The 23,182-nt window shown below is 43.6% G+C and overlaps 2 protein-coding genes across 5 annotated transcripts; both read left to right on the forward strand.

Moving 5' to 3' along the window:
* The first annotated feature begins 1,318 nt into the window (after window positions 1–1,318).
* dnajc7 (DnaJ (Hsp40) homolog, subfamily C, member 7) lies at window positions 1,319–14,428 on the forward strand. The gene is made up of 14 exons (XM_048991977.1): window positions 1,319–1,468; window positions 4,495–4,583; window positions 5,330–5,454; window positions 5,713–5,826; window positions 6,589–6,663; window positions 6,769–6,887; window positions 7,930–8,083; window positions 8,460–8,624; window positions 8,956–9,047; window positions 9,259–9,332; window positions 10,465–10,611; window positions 10,932–11,084; window positions 11,499–11,561; window positions 11,663–14,428. Exons 1-14 carry the CDS (start codon window positions 1,347–1,349, stop codon window positions 11,698–11,700), a joined length of 1,530 nt encoding a protein of 509 aa, XP_048847934.1. The 5' UTR covers window positions 1,319–1,346; the 3' UTR covers window positions 11,701–14,428.
* Window positions 14,429–16,515: 2,087 nt separating this feature from the next.
* odad4 (outer dynein arm docking complex subunit 4) lies at window positions 16,516–22,691 on the forward strand. Of its 4 annotated transcripts, none has more exons than XM_048990960.1 (12): window positions 16,647–16,769; window positions 17,677–17,744; window positions 18,908–19,062; window positions 19,252–19,405; window positions 19,703–19,764; window positions 19,847–20,000; window positions 20,304–20,528; window positions 20,710–20,917; window positions 21,107–21,193; window positions 21,701–21,897; window positions 22,259–22,359; window positions 22,522–22,691. In XM_048990960.1, the coding sequence occupies exons 2-12, from the start codon at window positions 17,741–17,743 to the stop codon at window positions 22,576–22,578; spliced, it is 1,404 nt and encodes a 467-aa protein (XP_048846917.1). In that variant the 5' UTR covers window positions 16,647–16,769; window positions 17,677–17,740; the 3' UTR covers window positions 22,579–22,691. The 4 variants fall into 4 exon arrangements, with proteins under 4 accessions (XP_048846916.1, XP_048846918.1, XP_048846917.1 ...); XM_048990963.1 differs by having other exon boundaries at window positions 16,648–16,769; window positions 18,931–19,062; XM_048990959.1 differs by lacking the exon at window positions 17,677–17,744 and having other exon boundaries at window positions 16,516–16,769; window positions 18,931–19,062.
* Window positions 22,692–23,182: the final 491 nt, after the last annotated feature.

Raw genomic sequence — 23,182 nt, forward strand, 5'->3', positions numbered from 1 at the left:
AAATAGGTAGAATTATGGAAGAGGAGCAAGAATGTTCTGATGCCGATCTTTGTGCATCAAGTAAATCCCACTGAATCCAGTTCTAATAAGGAATGTCCTTCACACTCTCTACAGCTTATCCTGGACGTGGCTGTAGGGCAGGCCTAGCCACCATCCCAGCCGGCACTAGGCAGGGTCACATCCCAGATGGAATGCCAATAAGGAATGTGTAAAATATACCGTAAAACTGTAAATTATTCATGTTTTAGGTGTGTATCTCATGAAGCATTAATTTCCGTGGTTTATTTTCAGTTTTTTTCTTTGTCAGCTTTTGCCTGTGGGAGTCGTGGATAGCTGAAAGGACTGCGTAAACTAGCCGCAAAGAAAAACACCTTTAAATTCAATTCAAAATAATATTTCACTCACACTCTTCACAGAAATTACTTATTCAAAACTTGTGCAGTTACAGTAATCCACTCATAATGTTGAAACATACACACTGAATGAATTTAGAAAACGTGATATTGGGCACGGGGAGGGGGGGGGTGCTGTGGATAAAGTCAGTAGCCTCACACCTCTAGGCAACTCAAAAACAGGTTTCTTTGAGCCCAACACCTATATAACTGCGGTGCATGGTGGTGCAGTGCACTATTGCCTCACACCTCTGGGACCCGGGTTCGAGTCTCCGTCTAGATCACATATATGTATGTGGAGTTTGCATGTTCTCGCCGTGGCGCTTTTTTAATTATACATATTTTTGGAAAGATTCATTTGGAGTTTCTATATTCAGTTTAGAACGAATTATATTTTTCTGCAAAACAAATGATAGGAAACAGCTTCCCGATCTTTGCGCAATCGGAGCGGCTTCCATGAACCAATTACACTCGAATAACTAGGTACTGCGTATTCCCACCACCGGAGCAGCATCTTTCTGCGATTCGTCTCTACTCAGCTCCGTTCGTCATTGAGCTGTTCGCGGTGCATTGTGGGTACGCAGACGACATCCCCTCAGAACATTAAGTGCAGTCCCTGCGTAAGCGAACTCATCCTATTACAAGATGTGCCAGATATAATTATTATAAATATAAATGCTTCAACGGATAATTGTTATACATTAATCCTAAATTACTTAAAATGTGAAAAGGCATTTAAAAATTGTATGCTCTTGTGATACATACGTAGAAATATTTTAAAGTCAACAATTCTTCAATGCGAGCAATTAAATCACACGCATACTGTCAATTACAGGCTTTGAAACTGCACTCCGTCAGGGGTCGCGAGATTTCGGACCCCGGCCCTCCGTCTAGAACTTACGCAGCCTATGACATCATTCCAGCAGCCGCGTGCCACACTGGGAGCTCGTGCGTATGCCGGAGCGTCCTCTCTCTCTGTCAGGCGTCCCCCCCCCGCCCCCCCCCCGCAGCAAAATGGCCGCTGATGTACCCATGGATGTGGAGTCTGAGCTGATGAGCGACGAGGAGATGGAGAGGTAACGTTTGATAACTGGAGCTGACAGCTAGGCTAAGGAAATGTTTTACGTTTTTCACGCCGGCGAATCGATGTCCACCGTTACTCTGGTATCGCCGTCGCCGTCTCTACCGGCTGGTTAAAACCGGGCCTGCTGTTCTCCTGCTGACATTTGGCGTTAGGACATTAACTTACGGATCTGATGTGGTCCCTGAACTAGCCAGACGCAAATAATTTCATTCTCCTTAATTAAAGATTTTTCAGTGGCATTAACTACATTTAAGAATGAACCAGCCAACCTTCATATTGTCGGTGCTCGGATAAACAAGGGCCAAAGACGGCAAACTTAACCTACTAATCAAAAAACCTTCCCGTTAAATTGAGGTGGTACCGTTTATTAGAACAGTTTAGTCACAACGTCAGTTAAACTTGCAATTTAACCAGTACCACCTGGGAATTAGTACAGTGACACTTTGCATCGGACAGCCAGTGTATGATGAAGTTGCTGGCCGACAAACTACCTCCGGTGATTCCTGAATATTTGCGCATAAATCGAAAATTGAACATTTTCAGTTGGTGGTTCCAGGTAAGTTCCATGCTAGCTTACTTGCTGCTAACTAGCGTCGTTGTCTATTTTTACATGCCGCCTGCAGAACATTCCAGCAGCCTGTAGCCGGCTGCATTTGTGGGGGTGGGGGGGGGAGGTTGCGATAAGCGGTCTGTATAGTCGGCCGGAGCATAGGCCGTGTGGCCGCTGCGGTGGAAATTTCTAGGTGTTTGGATTGTCGACCCGCATGGGGTGGAAAGGGTTTTCGGGGTCGCTGTCATTCAGTCTCCCTCAGCGATTCCGACCTTCGCGTCTCCACCGCGCTGTAGGGAAAGACGCACCGACGTGCTTCCGCTGAGCACGTGATCTGTCATTCTGCACTCGCATGCGGTCCATGTTTTGAAATGATACCCTTAAGTCTTAAGTTAGTCTTAAATAACATTTCCAGGTGACTGGGTATATTGGTACTACACCATAAACATTTATCGCAGTCATCTTAATCAAATTTTGTTCTAAATTCTCAAGTATTTCATTAAGAGGATAAACCAGAAAAATTCCTTAAACACACTTGGATCTGCTCTTCTTGGTGAGGATTAACAATAGAACTTCTTTTAAATTAAATTCTCATGAGGTGCTTTTGCAAATGCAGCAAAGACATGCTCTTTCACGAGTCGAGTGTTCCACTCTATCTGGCTTTGAAGGAGTTAACATCGGAATGCACTCGTGCTTTAAAATTAACTAGTGCTGTACAAGTGGTGTAATTATAGTACCCGCATTACAGGGACTGCTAGTCCAAAATATCCCCAGCGGCATCCTTTTACACAGTAGCTCCTCTTAAATAGCGCCTTATGCAGATGGACACACAAAGCACCATTTTGTTTTATTGAAGTTCCTTGGCAGATATTTTTGCCAAAAGTGTTGCTTATTCATAGTGGAAGGTGTATACTTAAATCAGGTTAAGAACTTGGATCAAGGGTATTTGACTTGGACTGTTGTGTACATGTATCTGTTTGGTTTTGGGTTTTGATCTAACCTCTCTTGTGATTGGCAGAATGTGGGAAGCAAACTCATTAAAGAAAGAGCCCACTGTCTCTGTTCTCCTAGCTATTCATGTGTGAAAGGTGTTTATTTCTAAGACGTTTATTAGTGCGCTGTCCTAAAGGGGCTACCCTGCACTTCTGCTGCACCATTAAATTGGTTTGCCGGGTTTGCTGTGATTCCCATGTAAAAAAAGACACGATTACAATATGTGCTAGTGTGCCTGTGATCCCAAGTTTTATCGTAGTTGTGAGTCTGCAGCGAGCTTCCCCAGTGATTGGATTACGCCAGCTGGCTACTACTCCTGCCGCTTCTGCTTTTTCTATGTATAGACCCGGGCTGGATAGTGTGCTGCCGCAGCCACACTAGGGTGAATATGCCACACATGCTTAATTTTCCATGTAGTAATGGACACAATGCAGGATCTGAATTCAGTCTTAAGTGTGGTGATGTGGGGAATGCAGTGGGCAGGACTACAGTGCTTTATAGTTTCCTATTGGGTTAAACCTCGTAGTGATTGACGGCACACAGTAATCCCGCCCACTATTGGTTTTGAGACGTGTTTCCTCAATTCTCTCATTTCTCTTGTCTTAGGATAGTGTCTAGAAATTAAGCATACTCCTACCAGCAGCTTGTTCACAATGCATATTGTTTCACTGTAGCTGTAGGTAGTTTCATTTAATAGCACTCAGTATTTGAATAATTGTGTTTTTTTTATGCATTGCTGGCCATAAAAAGTCACCATTTTAATTTAAATCAGCAAGTACTTAAGAGCCAATGATTGGATCAGTATTACAGCTCAGCAGTGTTGTGCAGCTTTAAGGTGAAGTCAGCTGAGTAGGTGAATCTACAGAATAGCCAGGTTATCCCGTCAATGGATTTCTTCTTTCCTAACGGCATGGGCATATTCCAGCACGATAATGCCAAGATTCATCACCCTCGAATTGGCAAAGAGTGGTTCAGGGAGCGTAAGGAATCATTTTCATACATGAATTGGCCAGCACAGATTCTTAACCTTAGCCCCACTGAATGTCTTTGATACGTGATGAAGGAGGCTTTAGAGTGGTTCAACTCACCTATCATCAATACAAGATCTCGACGAGAAATGAATGCAAATGTGGATGGAAAAAAAATGTTGATGTTGCATAAGCGCATGGAAAAAATGCATTGGTGAATGTGCACCATAATCAAAGCTAAAAGCGGTCCTACAAAATATTAAAGCGTGCAACTTTTTTTTTCTTAGCCAGGCAGCGTATTTTTGTTTCTGACCTAGACGGTAATGATTTAGCTGTTCAGGGACGCTGCCCCTTGTCTTGGAGTTTTTTGTCAGAAAAAGTTCAGTTGGTGTGCTGATGCTTTTAAGGCTGCATTCTGCCTGTCGCAACCCTAAGTGTTTTTCTCACCTTGATTGCAAATCTCGTTTTTTTTTTGTGTGTCTGTGTTTGTCTTCCTGTCTCTTTCAGGGAAGCAGAGGTATTCAAAGAAAGAGGGAATTCCTTTTACGTTAAAAAGGATTACTCTGAAGCATTTAACTGCTATACGAAGGCCATAGGTAAGCAGACTGCTGATTTCCCTCTATACCCTTAGGGCGCCAAAATAGTCCTCAAGTCGTCTTTTAACTCTCACCATATTACAGCTTTGCTGCTCCAGTCTATTTTTTAGCAATGCTGCTTTTGATGAAACATTTCAGGTGAAAATTCACATCTTTCCAAACATTTTCCACACTTGCTTAGTGTAGGAATTTTCGGAAAAGGGCTGTTTCTCTAATTTGGCAGACGGCACATTATCTTTGGCCAGATTTCATTTTCAGCCTGACACTGGAAGCATTACAGCTGTGACACTTAAATGAATGGGTTTGGCTTTGGCTTTGCTATAATTTAGGAAATTAAGCGCAACTGCCACTCTGATACCTCCAGGTAAATCCAGTTTGAACCAGTTTATAAAGGGTGAACTATTTGATTAGTTTTTATTCTCTCAAGCAATCGATTTTTGCCTGTCGTGGGTCTGATTTGTCCAGACTGTGGGGGCTTGAATCATTTCTGTTTTTGATGCCTTGTCACCATGACAGCAGGTGGTTTTTTCCCCTCTTCTCTATCATCCCTCATTCAAGTTTAAAAAGAATATAAATAGCCTGGCAGCTGCTTCTTTTTGACCTCTAAACCTCTATAGTATAAGTATGCTGAAGGCAGTGTTGTGAGGCCAGTATCCTGGACCTGATGGAATGTATTCCTTCCCCGTTCTTCAGTTTGAGGATCTTTTCACCTTTGTATGTACGTTAAGCCATATGTGTCCTTGCAGACTTGTGCCCAAAGAATGCCAGTTTCTACGGGAACAGGGCTGCTACACTCATGATGCTGAGCCGATACAGAGAGGCGCTAGAGGACTCCCAGCAGGCCGTGCGGCTGGATGATACCTTCATGAAGGTATGTGACTGAGGGACCCCAGTACAATTAGATGGGCAGTGTATCGTTTTTGGGAACTTCACTTTCAAACTCGTACCGTTGGTGAGTAAATGTTAACATTTATATCTGAAGCGCCATCACTGTGATGCGACGTGTGTATTAAGCATTTTCAATAACATACAGGGAATACTGCAAAATTAGTGAAAACAGTCAGTGTTGGTAGTGTTGTCTTCTGTCCGTTCGAACTGCTCTTCTGACCGTGTAACACCTGTCCCCCAGGGTCACCTCCGGGAAGGGAAGTGCCATTTGTTGCTGGGCAATGCGATGGCTGCCATCCGTAGCTTTCAGAAAGTTCTTGAATTAGAACCTGACAATGCCCAAGCACAACAGGAGGTGAGTCACCTTGACAGACCAGCTGTACTCTTTCCTATCGGCTGAGAGAGAAGTCTTAAGTTTTCCACCTTTAGGATAACAAACAATGACTGCTACAGGGCTAAGTCTTCTACAAAAATTTTGGTCAATTCCAATACAGGTCATTGTCGAGTTACGGTCTATGTGACGTGCAGTTGATCAACTTTACGACTGTTCCAAGACCGCAGATACGTGGCCACGACTGTGCTGCGTCTGGCAGTGTGAGTGTGTGACAGTTTCCGCTCTGACTGCCGACATCGCGAGTCCCCCCCCCCCCCCCCCCCCGACGGTTCGCAATGCTCACAGTACAGTAGACATTCGTATCTGTTTGTGTCTTTGCAGCTTATAATTATAATCATCAGGTTATGACAATAATGAACTAAGAAAATGGTGATAAAAGGTTAAAAACCATCAAACAATATGACTTAAAGATGATGTAATTTAATTATACAGTATATTGTACATATGATAATTTTTACATGTGAAATAAAGGGCCAGCTTATGACCAAATCCACTCACGACTGGTCAGTCAGAACCGACCGCAGTTGGAAGTCAACGATGACCTAATGCTAGCATAGCTTGTCGCCTCTCCTTTATCTACCTGCCTTCAAATCGCTGCTCCAGGTGTGATTTGCGGTATCGGTAATTTTACCATTGATTGTTCGCGACTTCCCTTTTTAAGACTGGTCTCTTTCAGATGGCCCATTTTGTTTGAACGTTTCCAACATGTTTCCTCTGTTTCAGGTTAAGAATGCTGAAGCAATTTTGGAGTACGAGAAGCTTGCGGAAGTCGGCTTCGAAAAGCGAGACTTCAGGATGGTGTGTTGACCTGTGATGCGTTGCTATAGCGACTCAGGTCTGGTCCTTTGCCTTGCTTGTCTGTCCCGGCCGCCCGTCTGTTACCACTTTGTTCCACCTCCGCAGGTCGTCTACTGCATGGACCGTGCTCTGGAGTCGGCCTCAGCCTGCCATCGCTTTAAGGTCCTCAAGGCGGAGTGCCTGGCACTACTAGGGCGCTACTCAGAAGCGCAGTCTGTGGCCAGGTATGGAAGCCCGATCACACCAAGCAGCCATTATTGGTGCACAGAGGCGCAGAAGGAGACTGAACTCTCACAGTGTCATCCAGCAGCTGGGGACTGGCCGTCTTTCTAATACGCAAATTACTTTCAACGTCTTACTATAGAATGGCATTTTAGATTGACGATTAGATCATGCAGTGACATTTACGTTGGCTTATTTAGCAGACGTTTTGTCCAAAGCGATCAGGGTTAGCCTGTTTACCTCTTGAAATTGAGGTTAAGAGCTTTGCACTAGGGCCCAACTGTGATATTGCACTACCTCCTGTGGGATATGAACCAATGACCTTCTGGGCAGATCTGGTACAGATCCTTAATAAACTGATTTACACACTGCTCCTCCTTAGTGAGGGGTTTTAAGTTTTTATTTTATTGACCTGTGCTTGTGTCTTGGACCACTTTGGGTCCAGATTCTGAAAAAAGTCTTTCTAAGGAAGTTTCTCTTGCATTTTATGATGCACTGGCAAAGGGCAGACGTCACTGGACTGCGAAGTGTTCATCGGATGAAATGTGTGCAGCAGGTTTTATAAAACCCAGCATAAAACTGGTTAATTCCAAATTCCTAGATTAGTTGTTGGGACTGTGGTTGCCCTCGTCCATTTCTCTGGCAGCTGCAGTGTCTGGAAGGGGTCCTCTGCAGGACAGTTCCCAGTGCTAAAGCAACCGATTTCTCCTTCCCTTGGGAACTGTCCGTCAGTCCTGTTGCTGTGCAAGCATTGGCCGCAGACATATTATAAATGACTAACATTTTACATGTGGTATTAACAGAAATAGAAGAGGCGTGAGTAATGTGAAAATAGGAAATGACTATGAGATGGCTCTCTCACAGTGTGTCAGGGTTAGAACTGCAGTCATGGTCACATTCATGCACGGGCAGAGTGCAGCGATTCCCGAAACGGGGCTGCAGTGTCCCGAAGTTTTGAGTTTTCACCTCGTGATTGCAGAATGCATCCCCCGCGTCGTCCGGTCGATTCCTCATTCCGAGCGCACGCTGTGTTGTCCTTTGCAGTGACATTTTGCGGATGGACTCGACGAACGGCGACGCCCTGTACGTTCGCGGCCTGTGCCTGTACTACGAAGACTGCATCGACAAGGCCGTGCAGTTCTTCATGCAGGCGCTGCGCATGGCCCCTGACCACGAGAAGGCCCGCATTGCCTGCCGAGTGAGTCCGCCTGCTTTCCCTTGGTGCTCTTGAGGTGTTAGGTATACCAGCGGCACACTCTTAAGGACCTGACCTCTTCCTTTCTCTTCTTCAAAATACACACCAACCCTCACCACTGCCATGTCCCTTATTGGTTGATTGTTTTTTTTTTTCCTTTGGGGGCGATGTGAGCGGTTTGGGATTAACTGACGATTTATCGGTGTGGCGACAAACCTTGCAATTTTTCATTGTATGAAACATGAGACTGTCTAATTCCAGTACTGCTTTTTTCTTGTGTTTTAATCCACGCTGATTCTCATGGAATGATATCTTTGCCACATTTAAATTCAGTAATATTGGTGAAAGCTTCTCAAGGACTTTAACATCTTGTCCGCAGAACGCCAAAGCCCTCAAAGCCAAGAAAGAGGAAGGGAACAGAGCCTTCAAGGAGGGGAATTATGAGGGTGCCTATGACTTGTACACAGAAGCGCTCACAATAGACCCAAACAACATCAAAACCAATGCCAAGCTGTACTGCAACAGGGCAACAGTGGGTTCTAAGGTGAGAATGAATGTCTTGGGGGATAATATCCCCCTGCGCATTGTGTCGTGACAGTCGCAGAAATACCATGACATAGTAGGATAGTAGGGTCAACCGGTTTCACACTCTGTTCTGCTACTCTGCCTCTTCCGTCGTTTTTAGATTTAATAATAGGCTACGTACCTCTGTCTCGGTATTTTTAGCGCCTGTGTTTCCCTGGCACTTGAATAGCGAGTGCCTGTGGGCCGAACGTTTTCTAGGACTCTCAGAACTGGGTCGTCTCTGTCCTGCGCGGTCACTGGCCTCTCAGAGGATCCTGTTCCTCCTAACTTTCCGTTCCCGTTTCCCACAGCTAAAAAAACTGGAGCAGGCGATTGAAGACTGCACAAAGGCCATCAAGCTGGACGAAACATACATTAAGGCCTACTTACGGAGGGCACAATGGTCAGTTAGAGTTTTTTAATTTTATACTGTGAGTGTGTGCTACTTGTCCATTTTACAACATTTCTCCAGTCGTGTTCTTTATCAGTGATGGATCTCATGCTTCCTGTTATGAAATCTTGTTTGCTTTGCCTGTAATTGACCTATTTTATTTCTATATAGTCCATTCAGCTTAATGCGGGTGGCACACTCAGATTTGTCCTTTCATATGCAGCTACATGGACACAGAGATGTTTGAGGAGGCCGTCCGAGATTACGAGAAGGTCTATCAGACGGAGAAGACGAAAGGTAGACCACGCTTTTTAAATACCTGCATAGCACGGCATGATTCCGGCGTGCGATTTTTGGCTGCGATTGGAGTGTGTGATTACATTCTTCAGAGCTTCTGTGAATGTTTGATCTGACATTTTTCTAGGCAGAATGAAGAGTCTTACAGGTGTACGAGCGCTCTCCTTGTCTTTTCCACCTGACGTTAATCATAGGGCAGGAGAAGTTCTGGCTGGGCAACCAGGATGTGTGCAGGCATGTTATTGCACCGAATGGAATGTTCAGGTCATCAGTTTATCTGAAGTGCACGTTACTGGAGAAGGACCTGCGGGAATTTGGACTGGAATGTGGGTTTTTTTTTGTCTGTATATGAAATAAAAAGGGCAACATCTTCTCATGCCGTTTGATCTAAATAAAAACCTAACAATTCCACCTTGGTCATTAAAAAAAATTCAAGCATTAGCTCCTGTGTTAGGATTCCCTCAGCAGACCTGTACCCATTCCAACCTGCTTAACGGCTGCAGACTTTAAATGCTGGTGAAGATCCACCTCTCTGTCCTGCATGCAGCACTCTTTTGACTGTTAAGCACATTTTATTGTATTGTCCTTCTTTTGACTCACCTTGACATATTTATCATTTTCCTGACTCTTTAACAGTGGTTTTTAGTAAAGTCGCGCCGAGCTTTTTATTTTTTTATTATTATTATTTTTTTTAATCATTATTATTTTTTGTAATCTTAAACATCTTCTTTGTTTTGTGGCGATTCATACTTACTCATACAGTGTTTTGATTACTCGGTGTTTTCTCAGCGTGAGTGGCCCTGGTTGCCGGCAAGGCGTTAAAAGTCAACATGACAAAATAACAAACTGCAGATTCGGAAAACCCATTGGAGTATAAGATGCCTCTTGCATTTGGTGGCGCTCCACTAAGGAAATCCATAAGCCACTGACTTTTAGAACAACAGGCTAGACTGATTTAAAAATGATGGCGATCAATGCTATTTTAACTTCATTAAAATGAAATTGCTGTTATTGTGACTGCAGGAAGGTAGGTGGTAGATCTTGTCATACGGAGTCAGTTTATTTAAAGGTGGGGTCTGTTTGTCGGTAAGTTGTCTGGTAGTGAATTAGGGGTGTTGGGACTGTCCGGCAGAGCATAAGAGCCTCCTGAAGAACGCACAGCTGGAGCTGAAGAAGAGCAAACGGAAAGATTACTATAAAGTGCTCGGAGTGGACAAGAACGCCACCGATGAGGAGATCAAGAAGGCGTACCGCAAGCGGGCCCTCATGCATCACCCTGGTACTGTCCCAAATTAGCTGACTTTGCTTGTATCAGTGTTTCCCAGCTCGGTCCTCAGGGACCCACAGTCGGTCCCCTTTTTTGTTCCTTCCCGGCTCCCTACCAAAATGTGGAGCTGGGAGGGAGCAAAAATGTGGACCGGCTGGGGGTCCCTGAGGACTGGGTTGGAAAACACAGCTTTTATGATGCAATTTACTTCCACCTGTCCTTGTAGCCTCTGTAAAACATCTTATTCCTCAGATTTTAGGGTTATGTCAATGTTTGTGGAGAGCTGTATTGGATCGAGGCCAATAATGGACATCTCTCAACCCCCCACTTAGATCGCCACAGTTCAGCCAGTCCAGAGGTTCAGAAAGAAGAAGAAAAGAAGTTCAAGGAAGTGGGCGAGGCCTTCTCCGTGCTTTCTGACCCCAAGAAGAAATCTCGGTACGACAGCGGCCATGACCTAGAAGAGGATGGCATGGATATGGGAGGTGAGTCTCTTCTGCTTTGCCGTGTTTTTCCATGGCTGAGTGGGGCTGAAAGTTGCACGTAGTCGACTGAGATAAGATGGAACTTCAAAGGTACCTTTACCTAAAACGGTAGCATTTCTAAGCACAAATTACTGCCTGTGTATTAGGTCATATTTTCAGTCAACCCCGGAACTAGTTAATGTGCATAGTAATCAGTACCTTACCACCTATTACCACTCCGAGATAAATGTCTATCACAGAATGTCTTTTTGCTATCTGAGAATTAATCTGTTCTGATTTTTAAACTGATTACAAAGTCATGTTCGTTCCTGTTTTATGAGGAATACACGTTACCAGTTGTTCTGGAATTATCCCCTGGATTGCTTCCATTGAGAAACTTTAACATTGGCAAATTGCTGCGATCTCAACTTTCAGATTTTGATGCCAATAACATCTTCAAAGCGTTCTTTGGGGGCCCTGGCGGCTTCAGTTTCGAAGGTAATTTGTGTGCTTTGGAAATCCTAGCTGAACACTGTTGGATTTCAGTTGTACAAATTTGATTGGTTTTCTCCTTACTGTGTACTTTTTCTTTCCCCCAGCATCCGGACCTGGCAATTTCTTTTTTCAATTTGGCTAAAGTCCCCACTAAGTGCATACCGTAGCCTCGCTGTGGACTTCATTCACATGGACTTGTCCTGCCGCCTCAGTCATGTTCTTGAGTTTTGTAAGTCGGATGCTGTGTATACTGTACTTATGGAATGCTTTCACTTGAAGACAAATTGCAAATACATCACACTACAAAAGACGTTAATTTTGAAATTCTTCAGGGTGAAAAAAAAAAAAAACAAAAGAAACAAAATGTTTGGGTCTTCAGATTCGTACCTTAAACGTCATTCTACAACGGTTGGGAAGCTTTGACACATCTGCTTTGGATATGTAAAATCTAGCCATTCATATTTTGCAAGAAAATGTGGAAACGGAAGTCTAGCCCTTCTGTAACGGACTCACAGTAGGCAGAAAGGAAGTTTATGGTTCTTGCAGAGCCAGTAAGTTTTCACACCTCGAGGTGGAGAGTAAAGAATTTACCATGTACAAAGTTGGTTGAGTAAACTTGAATCGATACTCTTCATTTGCTACCCAAGAGCATATTAACAGAAGCATGTCCTTTGCTGTCACATGAGCCAGGAAGAAATGTCATTGGAGGTTGAATGTATCCGAGACTAGACAGTGTCTCGATTTTAATATGGGGTGAGGGAGGGACGGAGCATAATGTGGAATAAATCCTGGAGACTGTAATGGCTGCCACGCGTTTGCCCTGTGAATGCCTCGTGAATTCAGCAACATGCCCTTGGATAAATGTACAGTCTCAGTGAATAGAATATCGCTAGCAGTCCAGCATGTAGAACAACGCTGTTGGAGGAGCACGAGGCGGTGGGAGGGCGGAATACGGCCCCCTGTCATGTCTCAGTGTCACTGCAGGTCAGCGTTTAATGTCGCCATCCTTCCATCGCTGCATTGTAAATTTTACTGGTATATAAACTGTTGTCTTTGTAGTTTTTTTATGTTTAAGGTACTTGCAGTACTTCAAGGGAGCAGCACCTAGGCGCTTGTTTGTTTGAAGATGTTTTAGGGCAGTGTTTCTCAGCCCGGTCCACGTTTTTGCTCCCTCCCGGCTTCCTGCCAGATAGACCACATTTTTGCTGCCGGTAGCAGGGAGGGACAAAAGCGTAGATTGTCTTGGGGGTCCCCCTACCGGGTTCAGAAATACTGTTTTTGGGAATATGAGGAATGTACCCCCCCCACTGGAGTACCCGTACACAAATGCGAAGTGACAGTTTCTCTGCGGCCTGCTTTAAAAACAATTATGTAAATAAACAGAACTGCCCAGTATTGTCCTTTTTCAAGCAGATTGTCATTTTATTTCTTTGTGATGGCCATTGTCTTGTGTTTCTGATCCTGAACAAAGATATTTATTGTGTCCCTCTCGTTTCTCGCTTGGTTCGACTCGCATTATGAGTCACTCTTGGTTATTTTTATCTTCAGTGACTTTGTGCCTTATGACACATGCAGCTCACCGTTGTAACATCTCGCTCAACTGACGGCACGTTTAATGCATTCCTCTGGCTCCACAAGAATGGAAAACAATTAAATGTAGGAGTGGGAATTTTTTTTTCACCACCTCCACGTCTCCACAGTTCTTTCTAGAAACACAAGAGTACTTCCAAATGGCCATCAGAAAGATGTGTGATAATACATACCTGTGCAACTCAAACCAGTTATGATAGTTGTACTCGCATGACCTTTGTACCTGTCGAGGTGACAGGCATTATGGGAAAACTTCAGTATTCCTTCTATTTATACTGAAATAGTTGTATGAAAACAAACCAAAATTCATGCACTTATATGTAGTTCTGCACTAATTTCCTGTTTTATAATGCAACATCTAAAATCCATGGCCAGCTTATGGTTTATTAAAGGTTAATCAAGGTAGTGATGGACTGAGAAGACGACGTTAACTTTCATTTTATTATAATAATAATATATGCCAGTTCTGCGCCTGGGTCACGTGTGTGGAGTTTGCATGTTCTCCCCATGTCGTCGTGGGGTTTCCTCCGGGTACTCCGGTTTCCCCCCACGGTCCAAAGACATGCTGAGGCTAATTGGAGTTGCTAAATTGCCCGTAGGAGTGCATGTGAATGATGTGTGAGTGTGCCCTGCGATGGGCTGGCCCCCCATCCTGGGTTGTTCCCTGCCTCGTGCCCATTGCTTATGGGATAGGCTCCGGACCCCCCATGACCCAGTAGGATAAGCGGTTTGGAAAATGGATGGATGGATGGATTATTCCAATAATGTATTATACGCTGGTAGCCAAAGGTAATGCGTACATGACAGCCTTGATCCATGGATTGTCTTCTAAATATTAAAATCAAGATAAATTTTTCCCTCCTTTTTCTTCCTCCCTCCCCCCCATTATCTGTGATCACCCTTAGTGTTTTTCGGTCATGATCGCCCCTGTATAAGTGACAGTGCTGAAAGGTCGCAGCTGAAGCAGTCATCAGTACAGGTGTGACTGTCAAAGGGAGCTTAGCGTTAAGCGACGATGGCAATGCAATGACTAGGCCAGTAGAAATGCTCCTTGTCGGATTACTTGCACAGTGGTACAGCCCGATGAGAAGAATCCAGCACATTTAAAAATGTACCTGTACTACATTCCTTTGTAGTGTATGGACTACAGTGAAGTGATGACTAGATATAAAAACAATTTAGTCACGCAAAGGGCATAAGATACATGTATATATTGTCCTATGTGTTGTGTATACATTATGGTTGTAATTAAATAAAAATAAGTAGGAAGTGTTTATTGATCTTGAATCAGTATGATTACTTAAGTCATTTCACGTTATGTAACATTGTCATTGTTATAAATGTACAACAGTGGGTGTGTGTGTATGTGTCAGTGTTGATTTATTTAGTTCCCTGGATGTACACAGGGAAATGTCAGTAGTTAAAAAATGACCGCTGGCTTATTTGAAAACCAGAGGATGAAAGAAAATCCTTTCATTCATTTTCAAGGACCCTAAACGTGAAAGGTATGAGGCTAGCGTGTCATTCTGGTTTAATTTTTAATTTATTTCATTAGGTAACTTGAATTAATGTGGTGACTGCTCTCAAAATGTTTGTTACCCTCTTCACCCACACTGAGACGTATAGGATAAGGGTTAATGACTAGAATTGTAGTGTGCTGTGTAAGGCAGTCAACTTGAAGTTTATTGCCGAAAAGTACTGGATTCTACATTTGAACCCTAATCCATGCAGTGTGTTCCTGTTCTCATGCTTGTATTTGATGTTCATAATCAACAAACTTTTGCACCATCTGGAGTTCTACGCAATGAAAAGGGAATATCAGAACTGTTTCGTGCATGATTTAATTTTTATTCCAAAAACAAGTCATTCAGATGATAGCTTCACACAGACGTCTACTGAATGTTAGCATTATGAAATATGTGAGTGCTGTGTAGATGATTTTCATTTTCTTCCTTTTTTTTCCAAAAAACAAAGGAACAGCAAAGCCTTTTCCATTTACACCAATCAGACATACTGTAACACTGAAACTACCTGCCTCATACTGTGTAAGTTCTCTTGTGTCGCCAAAACAGCTCTGACTCATCGAGGCATGGACTCCACAAAACCTCTGAAGGTGTCCTGTGGAATCTGGCACTAAGACATCAGCAACAGATTCTTTAAGTCCTATACGCTAGGAGGTGGGACCTCCATGGATCGGACTTGCCCATCCAGCACATCACACAGATGCTCGATTAGCTTGAGATCTGGGGAATTTGGAGGCCAAGTCAACAACTCGAACTCTGAACAATTTTTGCAGGGTAGCAGGGCACATTATCCTGCTGAAAGAGGCCACTGCCATCGGTGAATGTGGTTGCCATGAAGGGATGCAGTTGGTCTGCAGCGATGTCTAAGAAGGTGGTACATGTCAAAATAACATCCACATGAATGCCAGGACCCAAGGTTTCCTAGCAGAACACTGTCCAGAGCATCACACTGCTCCTGCCAGCATGCCTTCTTCCCATAGTGCCTCATGGTGCCACCTCTACTCCAGGCAAATGACACACATAAGGTATTAGAAATATGACATCAGTCCAGGCCACATTCTTCAGTTGCTCCATGGTCCAGGTCTGATGCTCGTATACTCATTGTAGACCGTTCAGTGGTGGACAGGGGTCAGCATAGACACTCTCACTGGTCTGCAGCTGTGCAGCCCCACACACAGCAAGCTGCAGTGCACTGTGTGTTCTGACACCTTTCTATCATAGCCAGCATTAACCTTTTTTTTTAGCTATTTGTGCTACAATAACTCTCCTTTGGTATCGGACCAGTCAGGCTAGCCTTTGCTCCCCATGTGCATCAATGAGCCTAGGGCACCCATGACCCCATAGCCGGTTCACCTACCTTGGACCACTTCTGGTAGGTGCTGACCACTGCATATTGGGGACACCCACATGATCTGCTGTCTTGGAGATACTCTGACCCAGTCATCTAGCCATTGCAATTTGATCCTTACATTTGATAATTTTTCCTGTTTCCAGCACATCAATTTAAAAAACTGACTGTCTTTTGCCTTATATATATAATGGCACCTGTGAACAGTGAATCAATGCTGAAACATTATAATACAAGATACCTTTAATCTGTATGTTACAGTATATTAAATATTCTGTAGTGTTAACTATGTGTAATAATTGTACTGGCTGGTTTGAATTCACAGTTCGTGTACTTCAGGTAATTTTATACATTATTACAGTAGAACGAGATATATATTTAGGCATGCTCTTCCACAAAGGGTTAAACTGACGTTCACCGGGTAACAATCGCGTCATTGCGCAACGTGCAGTGTGTCGCTGTGGATGCGCCAAAGTCACGTGGTCCTACAGGAAGCGAAAACGAGCACTGTGTGTTAGGTTGGTTGCTAGGATACGGCTATATTAGGCCGAGCAAAATAAACAGCGCGGATTGTGATAGATGCGGTTTTAAAAGGTGGACACTGGCCGATGATAGACAAGAAAAACTAGTATAATGTCAGATACCGAAAAAGATCAAGGACCCAAGAGCACGTTTACCACTTATATGGCCGAAGGAGACCAGCTTTATCATAAAGGCGAATACCTGAAAGCCACTGAAAGTTACACTACGGTAAAATAAATGTATATGGTGTTCACGTCACGTGTTATAATTGTTAGAATTTGGCTATACATCAGATTGACAGTCCTTTATAAAGAATTACTTTGTGATACACCAGAATGTTTCCTTATATCAGCTGTATATATCATCTGGTGCGTTTGGATGGTTTAACTTTACAGATAAAAAGCTTCCAAATTTGCGCATTTCATTCCGTGTTTTTAAAAATATGTGCAAAGTAGAATGCAGTTTATTTAGAATTTAAATACAAATAACTGACCAACTCTGAATAACAATATATTGTTCACTGACATACTAACCACGGATTCCGATTTTGTAGGTCTGTTGGTTGGTGCACTTTATTGACCATGGAAAAAATAGATACTTTATTTAACTAACGGTGGGTATGAGAATGATATACCTGCGGTTTTCATTATGATGGATAACTTCTGAGCAGATAGATGTTTGTCAGAGGTGTCTGCCGGTCAAATAACTTCGGGTAGCTTCGATCATCCAGCGCCAGCAATATGTTCACTGCCAGCAGACCTCTTTAACTGGCGCTACTGGTCATGCGCAGTAGCCCTATATCGTGCCGCAATCCCTATCAGCTTGGCAGGCAGTGAATCAGAAGGCTGTAGATACCGCTAGGTGAGCGAGGGCAAGGTCGTGAGCAGCAGTTACCTGCGGTCAATATGAAAAAAACCAAACCCATGTAGCATGACCATCTCAAAGCTAATATGGTTAAATATCTTAGTGAGTGGTATTGGCAACACTTGCCGTTTTTAAAGTACCTCTAATCCATTCAACCAGAATTGCACAGAAACAGTCTGATCTTATTTTAACAAACATGTGTACTCATTTTCAACACCCAACTGATAAATGGGCAGGTAATGTCTAATCTGAAAATAAATATTTTTTATAGAATGACCTTCGGAGGGTATTTCGGACATGTCTGTTGCCCCGTTTGAGAAGTTGAAATCGATGATATGAGTAAGATTTTTAATAAACATATTGCAGAATTTAAAGTGAAATTAAAAAGTGATACAGATACCTTAAGACCGGTTCCACCCTAGATGTCATGCCAGTTCTCTGCAGAGCAGTTCTATACACACATATTCGGACCGTAACTGTGTTTTATACTGAAGAATAAGAGCAACCAAAGGAGAGCACAGTTCTCTAAAGCAGGGTTTCCTAACTCAGTCCGCAGGGACCCACAGACGGTCCAGTTGTACTCTCTCCCAGCTCATGGTAGGCAGCGAAAATGTGGACCGTCTGCAGGTCCCTGAGGACCAGACTGGGAAACGCTGCTCTAAGGAAACAAATATGAGCATGTAAGCAGAAAGAGCTGGACAGACCTCTGCACCGCTGGAGGCAGAATAGAAGAGAAATAAGCGGTTATGGAGGAAGTGGAACTAGGGTAGTGTAACAACCTTACATGGAGTCGGTCCTTACAGATAGGAACACAATACCATAGACTGAAGGATAGCTCTTCATTAGCAATCGCTGTGGAGAAGTTATGATTGACAACAGTCTAGATGTGCTCAGAGGCAAATGTTCTTCATCTTCCGCACATGTCTAAAGGGGAGATAACATGAACCGAAATGCTTCATGTTCTCTGCTGTGCAGCAAACTAAAAGTACGGATATAATTGCAATAGAGCTGCTCTTTTTCCTCAAGTATAACAACATTCACAGAAGCTGTATATACATGCCAGACTTGAAATAATTCCGCTCCCAAACCTGCAGGGCTGGACGCCTGATTATTTCTGTCTTGATTATCTGATCTACAAGACCTGCTGATATGGCTGCAGCCTGCGTTCTGCGACTTGCTTCGGGCGAACGCATTTACTCATGGTGCATTGGGCACTTCTCCATTTGCATGGCCGGAGTACAGTTGAAGCAGTCTGGGAATAATTAACCGAGACTTGGTTATTTTATCGAACCTTTCATGCATTCTCAGTTATTTTATCATCGACCTGAATCGCAACACAAAATCCAATTGCAGGCCAAACAAATTATACAGTTTGCATTTGTACTGTTGCTAAATTGAGTATTTTAATGAAATGGCCAGAGTAGAATTCCAAATGAACGCTGCAGCTGGACAGCCCCGACACCATTAATACAATGTGATTCATATGTTGCTGTTTTCCAAAGGAACACGTATGATGCATTTTCAGGCATTGACACTGCAGCCAAATGACAAGAACTGCTTGGTGGCCCGATCTAAGTGCTACGTGAAGATGGGGGATTCTGAAAATGCGCTGCAGGATGCCGAAGCATCTCTCAAAGACGATAAAGAATTTTTTAAGGTTTATGCATTTTTCTGTTGCTTTCCTGACAGATCTGGAGGAAATCATACATATCAAGACCTTCTAATTAATTTAATAACCGGTTTTTCAGGTTTACGTTTGTGCAAATTTAACTTACGACACAAAGAGCTTACAGTCAACGAAATGGTTTAACTTTGTTTTGATTTTGATTGTCCACAAAAAACCCAGGGTCTCTATCAGAAAGCAGAGGCACTGTACGCTCTGGGGGACTTTGAATTTGCTCTAGTGTTTTACCATCGCGGCAACAGGCTGCGCCCAGGGCTCCAACAGTTCCGCCTGGGGATACAGAAGGCTCAGGAGGCCATTGACAATTCAGTTGGCAGTAAGCACAGCAGATTATTTCTTCTTTGTACCCTTGGCAAAATTACGTTTCTTCTGTAACACAGTTTATATGGTTCTAGAATCTTTAGTTTCTGCCAAGTTCCTCTTTTTTCAAACTTGTGAAAGCAGTACATGTTTTAGGGTGATTTGTTTTTTTTCTAAAAGGTACTACTTCTGGTGTTTTTATTATGTTTAGTCTATTCTCAAAGTTCCATGCGGGGTATTTATATGTCTTGTGCATCAGAAGCTTCGACGGGGCTCCCATAATTTTCTAATAACACGACTCCGTTCCTCTTAGGCCCTTCGTCAGTAAAACTGGAGAATAAAGGAGATCTGTCCGTCTTCCATAAACCAGTTGAGGTGAGTTTCTACAGCATTCTGTAGAGTTCTGTGGGTTGCCATTGTAGATCCCTGCTTCAATGGGATATCTGGACCTCGACAGGGTAAAAAGGGGAAGCTGAAGGGATCAATCCTACCCTCAAAGAAAGCGCAACAGCTGAGCCAAAAAGACCCCAAGAGCGGGAAGATCTCCAGGCAGCTGCTGGGGGAGCTCCACAGTGATAAGGAGTACCTGGAGAAGCTGCTGAAAGATGAAGGTGATAGGTCTTATTCCTACATACTCAGCGGGAATGGGTCTAGCATGGAAGAGTGTGGATCACTGTACTCTACAATCTGGATTTTAAACTAAATATTAACCTTAGATTTTTTTTTAGATTATCCAGTCATTTATTTTGACTGTAAACAACTTCAGCCACCAGAAATTCTGCACCACCGCAAGTTGCTGACATTCTTTGTGTTCTGAAAAATAAGTGTACTTGTCAAGCAGTTTAATCTTGGAGGACTTTGCCAAAAGGTTTAAAGACTTGGTCTACCTGAGAAAGATGCCACATGCCCTGCAGATCTGGTCAAAGACAGAATGCGGAATGGAGAGAAGCTCCAGGACCTCATTGTCGGCTGTCTCACCTACCTGGACACGCGCACAGAGTTCTGGCGTCAGCAGAAACCCATATACGCCCGGGAGCGGGACCGCAAGCTCATGCGGCAGAAGTGGACCAGAACCCAGGTGTGCTCGGCTTCGAACACTGCCAGCTATGTTTTGAAGAGCCTTGAGGAGATCGATGCAGGTGAGAATATGAGTGGACCTTCCACAATGCTTGATTTTAGTGCATAAAATCAGGTCATTTTAAAGGAGAGGATTTAAAATACTTGTCCAGTTATTGCATCACCTGTTTATATATTTAAAGCATAATAAAAGAAAATGGATTTAGGGTGGTGATATTCCAGCTTTGATTGTATTTTTTCCAGCCCTGTCATCAGGCAATGCAAAGGGCAGCCTGAAGAAGGCTCGTGAGGTCCTTAAGACAGTGCAGAACTGGTCAGAAGGGACGGTGCCCAATAAGGTGGAAGTGTTGGGTAACTTGCACAGCTGCATCGGCAATGCCTTGTTTGATATGGGTGAAATGAAGAGGGCACTGGACAGTCACCAGAAAGACCTGGAGCTGGCCAGGGACGGGTAAACATTTAGATACATGGATAGATAAACCTGGATAGATACATATACTGTAATATGTATCTTCTAAAGGTGCTCAATGGTCGCATTGGAGTTTTGCATTGATGTTTTAGACTGCAAAGTAAAAATGTATATTGTCTGGATCAAGGATTTCTTAACAACGTTGATGTTTTCCAATACCGATTTTGGCAGAAATCTTACGGACGCAAAATCAAGAGCTCTGGACAACATTGGGCGAGTCTATGCCCGGATTGGAAAGTTTCCTCAAGCCATACAGGTGTAAGAAAACAATTTTTTTGTTTATCTTCTGCTTAAATATGGATGCAGCTCTTTTCATTTTATCCAGTAGACCTTGAATCAATTTGCATATTGCAGTGGAAGCTCAGATAGGTTTTCTCCCCCGAGGGTGATCACATTTCCTTTTGCAAAAGCATTGATGCAAAAAAGAAATATATAGGGCCTATATGTGCTGAATAAGCTTTCATTTTTTTTAATGAGGACAACTGTACATTCTAACCAGGGATTTGAACCTGGGCATTCTAGCCCAGTGTTTCTCAGCCTGATCCTCAGGGGACCAACAGACGGTCCACACTTTTGCTCCCTCCCTGTGTCCTGCCAGATATTCCACATTTTTGCTCCCTACCGGGAGCTGAGAGGGAGCACAAACATAGACTGTCTGCAGGTCCCTGAGGACTGGGCTGGGAAACGTTGTAGCCAGTCCTGCAGCATAAGCTATGTGCTGCTCCTCATAGCCGTTCAGAGTTCTTGTTTTACTGGTGTCCGTAGCTGGGAGGAGAAGATCCCTCTTGCTTATAGTGCTCTGGAGAGGGCGTGGCTCTTCCACGAGATCGGACGCTGTTACCTGGAGCTAAAACGGTACACGGAGGCCCGGGACTACGGCTCGCGCTCACTGGCTGCGGCAGACGACATCGGAGATCAGAAGTGGCGGCTGAATGCCAGTGTGCTGGTGGCGCAGTCGGAGGGTGAGCCCTGGAAAGGACTGGAAGCCCCCCCTCTGGCAGGGCCGAACCCCCACCCCTACTCCCCAGCTCACTGTTTGCTTCAGCCTGGGTTTGCAGACCTCAGCGTTGGCACTGCAGTTTAGCGGTATTTACCACTGCGGTGTTTCACTGGGGAACCTGCTTATGACACAGAACATACAAACGGCTTATTTCAGCGAAACAGTAAAAAGCCAGATTATTATTTTTAATGAAGTTTCCAATTTATTGTTTTCCAATTATTCCTTGTCGTCTATCCACTTGTTGCCGGATTCTGATGCCCTTTAAGGTCCCAGCTACCATTTATTTGCAGTAATATTTTTTTCTTTGCATGGTCCCCGCTAAGGGGAGCTGGGTAATTACAAGTCTAGCGTGGCCCACTTTGAGGAAGCTCTACTCCAAGCCAGCGTCTTGCAAGATGAACCAGCTAGAGACGCAATTCAGAAGGTAATAAGGCTCACTATCGGTCTCCTGCTTCCTTTCCGTTCCTTAATTCCTTGAGCTTTGGTCTGGACTACTGTCATAAAGCCAAAATGGTTTGAAGCTGTACTGTAAAAAAATAAAATAAATTAAAAAAACACTCACAGGTTGTATTGACTCTCTTCTCAGGCTCTCTGTAAAGCAAGACAGCACGTAACTGAGTTGGAGATGAAGCCACTTACTTGAAGAACACCAGGGAACTGGATGAAAATGCTGACCTAAGTAAAAAAAGGAGTAAAAAAGTGTGGTTTTGGGAGATTAAAACCCGACATAAAATGAGACACGAGCAACTGCTAATAAAGACGGTCCCGAAGCACGTATTCCTTTGTCGTTGCTTATAAACCACCACTTGATAGCCTTGTGGCACTTTGTTTTCTTGTCTCAGTCAGTACCTTCTATAACTAGTGACGGTCTGATATACAAGCATTTAGTCTTACATCGATGTAGTCCTTATACTTTAAAAGAGAAAATAAAAGTAACGTTAGTATGAACTCGACTACACTACTAAAGCTAGGTATAGTATACTGAACTGCAGATCAAAGGTTACCTCCGGTTATGAAGGGTGTTATTGCAAACACAGAAATGGTGGCAAGTATAGACTAGTACCGTGCATCCTGTCAAATGAAAGAGCAAATGAACTGTGACCAGGCAGCTTAACTCTTGTGTGGTCAGTTTTAGTTGTAATTAAGATTGTCGATTTAATGTCAACCTCGTCAAGCATAGTGAAGAGTTGGGAATTTATAAACGCAATTGAAAAGTGAAATATGTAAGAGGTGGATTTAAAAAGGCG

Source organism: Brienomyrus brachyistius, chromosome 22 (assembly GCF_023856365.1).
Source record: "Brienomyrus brachyistius isolate T26 chromosome 22, BBRACH_0.4, whole genome shotgun sequence".
NCBI lineage: Eukaryota > Metazoa > Chordata > Actinopteri > Osteoglossiformes > Mormyridae > Brienomyrus > Brienomyrus brachyistius.

Coding starts and splice junctions, on each gene's coding strand:
- dnajc7 (XM_048991977.1), top strand. CDS start 1,347: ATGCCGGAGCGTCCTCTCTCTCTGTCAGGCGTCCCCCCCCCGCCCCCC. Junction 6,888..7,929: donor GAAGCGCAGTCTGTGGCCAG/GTATGGAAGCCC, acceptor TGTCCTTTGCAG/TGACATTTTGCGGATGGACT. Junction 11,085..11,498: donor GGATGGCATGGATATGGGAG/GTGAGTCTCTTC, acceptor CTCAACTTTCAG/ATTTTGATGCCAATAACATC.
- odad4 (XM_048990959.1), top strand. CDS start 16,653: ATGTCAGATACCGAAAAAGATCAAGGACCCAAGAGCACGTTTACCACT. Junction 19,765..19,846: donor TCTTCCATAAACCAGTTGAG/GTGAGTTTCTAC, acceptor GGACCTCGACAG/GGTAAAAAGGGGAAGCTGAA. Junction 21,898..22,258: donor GCTGGTGGCGCAGTCGGAGG/GTGAGCCCTGGA, acceptor GTCCCCGCTAAG/GGGAGCTGGGTAATTACAAG.